The following is a 7,979-nucleotide window of genomic DNA, read 5'->3' as shown; positions in this document are numbered from 1 at the left end:
GTACAACTACCTAATTCAAATCGTTACTTACCTTTATCTAACATCAGAGTAGTTGTGTAAAGCTTGCAGCATAGATACTTCACTTGCCCAATGTCTTTCCAAATACAGACAGGAAAAGTTGCGGGAGAGTGTTTTCACTTCTTGAGATTTAAGTCAGCTGACTCAAGACTAAAAGTTAACCTTTGACCTCGACTAGGCAGTGAAAGGCAAGTGAGAGGTGTACACTCAACCCGAGGACGAATATTTTGTTCATGTGTAAATACTATAAACAATGATTGTCGTTTAGCAAGATTGTCCCTACTAATAACAGATCTACACATTTTACTTCAGAATCTGAGTTTTAACAAAACTATGAATGGAAGGTTGAATAATGCTACCTTTTATTCTGTCAACGACACTCTGAATATACCATAGAGGTACCTACCTACTTGTATTAATAGACTAAAGTAAGAGTCTGACCGCGTTAATTCAATGAACAAGGTCGTATACTGTATACCAAATGTAAGTCTGAAAGAAATAGGGCGATTGTGGAATGCGTCAGAGGGATTGAGTCGTGCAATTGGTGAATGAGAATTGAGTCAATAGATGTTCAATACATTAACTTGTCCCCCAAAGGTAAAACTTGGCTATTATATGCATTTTATCGAACGGAATGTTAAGCCCTTGAATAAGTTTTTTTTTTCTTATTTTTAGAATTGGCTTCTTAAACCAGTTTCAGGGGTTAAAGTGTTTTTTTCCAATCTCCTTGATCATAGGCTATATGTTTATCAGACTCTTGAGTTATCAATTGAATGATTAGTCCTGACTGTAAAAGTTGGCCAGATACATCAAATATTAAGTTCATTCAGAAGAAATATGAAAGAATCTTATGCATTATATATTAAACTGTAACAGATGCAACATATAGATTAGTTTGTTTATTGAATTCCACTTTAAAATACAGTAAAAGTGATACAAACAGAACGTTAACAGTTCTTTATTTGTAGGTAAATGAAAACCTTTACTTGTGTATGTATTGATTACAATATGTGTCATACATATAGCGTATAAAAACTTAATACTGTATTTCGGTATACACTTGCACCTTAGCAACAACATGTATGTTACCCTGGTTACCATATTAAGGGTAATTATGCAAATTAGGTTTAAATTCACAATGTGTGTAAATATAAGTAAATGTACATCAAAACTGTTCTCAATGGTTATTGATGTTAGGTCAATATATAATAAAAGATTTATAACGAAATAATTTGTACCAATGACATTGAGGGCGCCTATTCCGGTAATGCAGTCGCTTCCTTTATCACGGGATAATTTTGCGTAGCACATTAAAGTGTAGTATAGTACACATACTTTCATTTGTTAATGGTTAGCTAATGTTTCATTATTTGTACGAGCGTCGTCATTATTAACAAAATATCTTAAATCTTAAATATTGACTGACCGAAAATTGGTAATACAAATTGTATATTTTATTAGGAATAGTTCTCTTTGACCCGAGTATTTTTTCAGTGGCGTACATATGGAACCCAACTTTATACAAATTTAAAACATTGATATGTACGCCTAAATCTGATTCATTGATTATTAGTTCATTATAGTGTTCACAAGAGTATCTCTCCAACGTTAATAGTAACATAATGTGTGCCAATAATGAAAAACATGGACAAATTGTGAAAATCTGAAATTCTGTAATATAATGCTGTAATGAAGTAGCCTCAGACAACAGTGTAGTAAATATGGCGTGTACGTATATAGAAACGATTTAGTGCTGAAACAAGGACATTATGTGGCGATTTAATACTTTACTGCAACAATATATTATGTTATTATAACATGATAAACAACAATTACTTACTGCAGCAAATTACGTGCAACCATAAGCTATACAACTTAACACAGCAACAATGATATGCAGTAGTAAAGCAACTTTACCGCAACTATATGTCATTAAATTAACGTACGTATTGCAACAATCAAATACTGTGGCAACTGTTACTGCAACTAAGCTCTGATGACATTTACAAAGGTAACACAGCACAAATTAAAAACTGCCGTAGTTGTGGCTACAACTACATGTCTATATGACATTGCATCAACATAACACTGCAAACCTGCAGTGCTGTAACTCTGTAACTGCAATTATATGACACTCAAATAATGTAACACTGCAGCAAATGAATTTCTGTAGCTTTTTTTACTGCAACAATGTGACAAAAACAGCATAACGCTGCAGCAATAAACTGATGTAGCTATTTAACTGCAACTATATGGCATTTAAAATACAAGTAATTGCATACTGTATTGCAACTTAAGGATATTCAACAACGTAACACATTTAATACTGTAACGATAAGGCATTTTAGAAATGATAAAATGTTACTTTTTCAAACCTTGGATGTAATGAAGTTTTACTATATCATTGACAATGATGTTAATATGAATTCTATCTTTGAAAAATGGTTCTTGACTTTATAGTGTAATGATATATTGTTGATATTGACGATTATAACGTCAATTTAAGGTTTAATTGAATTTTCAATTCATAATTTATTGACCTGTAGGGAAATATTTATTAATTATGATGTAAAATGTAGATGTCATTATTGGTAAGACATTGATAAGAGTAATACGTCTTACGAAGGTTTATTCTTTCATTGGACCAGACGTGTTGGTATGGAGACGACTTTTAATAGAGGAATCATGGCTGAACCAGAGAGGGAATCCAAACTTGTCTCTTTCTGTTGGTTCTTCATTTTGTCCACCTGGAGTAACGGCGTATGGTTTGGTCCGTTCTTTTGATGATGGTGGAAGACTGTTACGTTTCTCTTCTCGCTCGGTTTGAATGTTAGATATATCAGACTCACTATCTACTGCTTGGTCGGGTTCAGCTCGGAGATCAGTATCGGATTCTATAACTACATTAGATGGGCCAACCTCGGATTCGATAACATCAGATGGGCCAACCTCTCGCCGTATTTCAGGATCACTCTGAGAATTAGGTATTGGTTCAATTACTGCCTCGATTTGAATATCTGGTATTTCCGGTTCTACTTTCGATTGGTCATTTTCTAATTCTGAGTAATGCTCCACATCTTCGCTGTCATCGGTTTCTTTGATATTGATATCCACGGTTGAATTGTCGTCACCTTCACCTGGACTTTGAACATGTGACATCGACAGAGCGTTCAAAGTTGCTTGAATTTCTAGAACCCTATTCATCATTTCTTGGTCACGTGATAGTGCTTTGAGACTTTCATCAAGAGTTGTTTGAATTTCCAGAATCCGATTCATCATTTCTTTTGTAGTGTCATTCATAACTATCACGGTTTTCTCGTTCCTTTGATGATTGGTCAACATATCGTATCTAGGTGAATTGATAAAGATGATTGGTCAACATATCGTATCTAGGTGTAATGATAAAGATGATTGGTCAACATACAGTACCCAGGTGCAAATAGGTCAACATGTTGCATTGCTTTCAAAAAAGTCTGGATCCACAGTTAAAAAAAAATTCGTTGTAATTTGTTATCAAGTGTTGACATAAGTGAAATGTGAATATATAACCGACAGTTGTAAGATAAAATGTTAATCAACAAATTATAAATAACACAAACTGAGCATCTCACCTGAAACTTGATATATCTTGCTTTACTTTCAGAATATCGGAATGTGTGACATGTTTTTCACCTTCCTTGGCTGATGAACGTTTATCAGCCCAATATCTTACTACTAACTGCTGGCTTATCATCTATTAATATAGATATGACAATAAAACAATCAGCATTTCTAAATTAGATCAGTTAGATTTCATATATTCGTCCAAATTCAAAAAATCATTTATAGATTACAAAAAGTCATGACAATGGTTTATGACACCAGACTATGTTAGGTTAATGTCGTGCTATGTTTCTCCATACCACATCATTGTAAATTGATGTACATAATTACATAACATAGATATCACATTACATAACATTACATTACATTGTATTGCATTGCATTACATTACATTACATTACATTACATTACATTACATTGCATTACATTACATTACATTACATTACATAACATAGATATCACATTACATTACATTACATTTCATTGCATTGCATTGCATTACATTACATTACATTACATTGCATTGCATTACATTGCATTGCATTACATTACATTACATTGCATTACATTACATTACATTACATTACATTGCATTGCATTGCATTACATTAGCATGACATGGCATGGCATAGTATAGAGAGTTATCGTACACAAATTGTTAGTGATGCACTATTACACCAACATTCACATTACAAATCACTTAGTACACACATACTGAAAATGACATGGTATTATATATTACCTCGTAATTATTCTCAAACTCGGCTTTCGCTGCCTTTTGTTTCTGAAATCAGTAAAACAATAGGGAAATCCATTAATAAAACATTCATAGCGTCGTATAACTTCACGCCAAATAAATCGAAAGAAAGCTATGTTTAAAACCATTGTTTGTAAACTTTACATCACAACTAGTTATTGCAATTAAAGATTTTATCCAAAGAAGTTGCTAACCGTACATTTTTCATCTCATTTTCTGATAAAGCCAGTTGCAATAAAAACATATTTATAATATGTTTATTTTCACAAGTACCTTATTTCTCTTCTTCCTAAGACGTGGACATAGCCAATACTTGACATGATTCAGAAAACGATATATTGTCTTGACACTAGGTATCACATTAAATGGCGGTGGTGCCGTACTGCCTTTCTGGATATAATCCAACCACAGCCGTGCTCTAGCAAATTTCCATTCTGTATCAGAGTTTTCCTGTGGGAGATAATGAATTCAAAGATTTGAGTAAACATTTTAGACTTCTTTTAGATTTAAAAAAAATATTTGTTTTGCCCTTAAACAAAAAAACATTATATATAAAACCATTTCACACAATATGGGATGTGACAAAATGGTATATTTCGCAGAAAAGACAATCTTTTGGATATTGGATGTGCTAAAAAAGTGTTGTTAGGATAGGAGTACACCCCTGTATAAATTACCCTAGCCAGTTACCAGTTACATATTTGATATTGATCAGTGTGGTCACATCTATCACAGACAAAATATGAACCCAATTTCCATTATTACGTAATAAATTACTTGCTTCTATCGCCAAACGTCTCTGTATAGTTCAGTATGATATCTTGTCAGTTTCAAGGAAAAGTCCAACGAAGGTATAGGTATTCACCTTCTGGCTATCTGTAAGGCTTGATACAGAGCTCAAGGAACAAAAGGTTGCTGAAGCATTATGAAGTTTTTGTATTCATACACAAGTTCTCGTCTTCCTCTGTAGATTGGATAGTTGAAGTTCTCCAGTTTAGATTTTGTGATTCTTAATGTTAGCTTGATGAACATAAATAGTGTTACTACATGGAGACCGATCAACAGAAGGTGGGCTATGGTATTACCTCAATCCTAGTATACGTGTTACTCATCATAGCAATCAATGCATTGAGTAGTATAATAATACCAATGACATGATATGCAGCAAATGCAAATTCTCCAATCCCTTCAGTTAACACGTGGTTTGCATTGGTTTGCAGGTCTTCAAGGACGATCAGTCCAAATAGATTCCAGAATAGAGTTCTCAAAGTACTGATGAAACTGTAAGGAAGAATTCACATTGATCGTTATTAATAGCACAACTTTCAGGAATCAAACTAGGGTAGTCATGAAATACACATGGATGACTGAGTGACGTGGTATTTGTTTGTTACACACAACAAAGTTCCAATCATTATGTTGTTTTGGATTATTTGCATTAAATCCGCATTTTCTAAGTCATTTCTAAATCATGTAAATCTGTGCTAGGAGACAAGGTATTGATGGGTGCGGTATGGAATTGCCGGAGTTGGTGGTGGCAGTGGTATTGTGGTGGTCTTGGTAGTAGTAGTGATGATTTTCGTGGTTGTGGTGGTGGTGGTGATTGTGACGGTCATGGTCGTGGTAGTGATGACGGGTGGTGGTCATGGTCTTGTTAGTGATGGATGGTGGTGGTGCTGTTGGTGGCGGCGGCGGTGGTGGTGGTACAATACTAACTTGTTTTCATAATTACAGCAAAGTTTACTTCATGCACGACTTCAATGTTATTTTATTGGTAAACCACATTGTTCACAACTCACCTTGTAAAGCCTCCACTACAAGCTCCCTCCTCGTCGATACAGTTGATGATAGTCAAAGTCGAGTAGAACTTATATAACTGTGTCAAGCCAATAGTGAATGCCAACAGAACAAAACAGAAGATGGCCAGAAATTTGACGATGTCGTTAAACATTCCCCACAAGGAAATCTGAAGTGGTCCAACCTGCTTACTAATAATAACAATGTTAATCATTCGAAGAACAGTTAGGATATTAGCCAATGAAAATAACCCTTCCACAACCAGGTCTGGGTCGTAAGGGTCCCATTCTAACCTCGATTCCATGATTATCCCGTCATCTATGTGTTTGGCCAAGATTTGAGACACTGTATCACTTGCTACCAGTGTGTCATCTGTATCAGTATTCATAAGACCACTTAGCTTTGTGACAAGTGCTTCCATAAACTGAGTCAGTTGTTCGCCGTTGATGGCAGTAGTATTTTGTATGATTTGTGCAACGGCCGAGTCAATGTATTCTTGTATCTGAGGGAGACTAACGTTCTGTGAATAGTCGTCCAGTTCTTCAAGCGTCATTCTCTTCTTTCTGAAGAATTCACTGACGTCATTAGCATCTAATTCGTTATATTCACGTCGCCACTGTGTGAAGACAAAACAAAAATAGAATAATGAGAAATATTAAAGTTAACATGAATATACAAACATAGTGGCATAAACCATAAAAAGCATACACGAATAAATATTAACACTAAAATGATTGCATCTCGTGAAAATGATATCAAAATGCTAATTTAGTACATTACATTTTGATGATAAGGACTACCGTGTTTGTTATTGTCAAAACGAATGTATGTATGTATGTATGTATGTATGTATGTATGTATGTATGTATGTATGTGTAGGTAGGTATGTATGTATGTATGTATGTATGTATGTATGTATGTATGTAGGTAGGTAGGTAGGTAGGTAGGTAGGTATGTATGTATGTATGTGTGTCTGTATGTATGTATGTATGTATGTATGTATGTATGTATGTATGTATGTATGTATGTATGTATGTATGTATGTACACACGGACAGACAGACAGACAGACAGACAGACAGACAGACAGACAGACAGACAGACACACACACACACACACACAGACAGACATTCCCCTTTTAATACCTCCCATACCCTTATGGGAGGTAATAAACCACTTACCCTAAGCCAGGAAATCAACATTAATGCATACGATATCCAATAAAAGCACAACGACAGGAAATCCATCAGATTCCAGGCATCTGTCAAATATTTCTGAAGCCCATCACTCCATACTTGTTTCATTTCTCGCCATGTCATACCTTAAAACGATATTTTTACAATTAATTTCTCAACCATACATTAGAAACGAAATTTTACGACGAAAATTCCATTCACAAAATTCAGAAAATTGGTTTTATCGAGAGTACATACTCTATATCTGTAGTAATGTCGCTGTTATCAAAGATATACTTGTGTTATCCAGTAACTAAGTATTTGCTGTATTCGTAGTCAAATATGACTTCTCGTATAGTGTTATTTATTTTTTGAAAGTCAATTGAGGAATTTCTAAACATACTTTTATGCAGTTAGGGCTAGCATAAAAAACAGTCTTCAGTCAGGATATGACCCTAAAATTTGAGTATTTGACCCCCTAGTTCGAACCCAAGTTCAATCCCATTTAGCATATAACCCCTAGTATGAAACTAAAATTCAATAAGTCAGTACATCACCCCCCCCCCCCCGTACGAATCCACAATTCAGTGACACCCAGTACGCATCTAAAATGGTTCCTGACTTATGGT

The 7,979-nt window shown here is 34.6% G+C and overlaps 1 protein-coding gene across 2 annotated transcripts in view; it reads right to left on the bottom strand.

Annotated features, from left to right (window-relative positions):
* Window positions 1-2,470: 2,470 nt before the first annotated feature.
* The window catches only part of LOC144440128 (short transient receptor potential channel 4-like), a 14,344-nt gene continuing 8,835 nt past the window's right edge, over window positions 2,471-7,979 (bottom strand). For both annotated transcript variants that reach the window (XM_078129391.1, XM_078129392.1), the window contains 7 exons: window positions 7,357-7,496; window positions 6,178-6,791; window positions 5,464-5,659; window positions 4,652-4,828; window positions 4,364-4,405; window positions 3,630-3,751; window positions 2,471-3,367 (listed from right to left, as the gene is read on the bottom strand). In XM_078129391.1, the coding sequence (XP_077985517.1) occupies window positions 2,647-3,367; window positions 3,630-3,751; window positions 4,364-4,405; window positions 4,652-4,828; window positions 5,464-5,659; window positions 6,178-6,791; window positions 7,357-7,496 (2,012 nt within the window). In that variant the 3' untranslated portion in view covers window positions 2,471-2,646. The remainder of the gene's footprint in view (window positions 3,368-3,629; window positions 3,752-4,363; window positions 4,406-4,651; window positions 4,829-5,463; window positions 5,660-6,177; window positions 6,792-7,356; window positions 7,497-7,979) is intronic.

Source organism: Glandiceps talaboti, chromosome 9 (genome assembly GCF_964340395.1).
Source record: "Glandiceps talaboti chromosome 9, keGlaTala1.1, whole genome shotgun sequence".
In the NCBI taxonomy this organism is placed as follows: Eukaryota; Metazoa; Hemichordata; class Enteropneusta; family Spengelidae; genus Glandiceps; species Glandiceps talaboti.
Note: the sequence above shows the minus strand (reverse complement) of the source record. Positions and strands in the feature narration are given on the sequence as shown.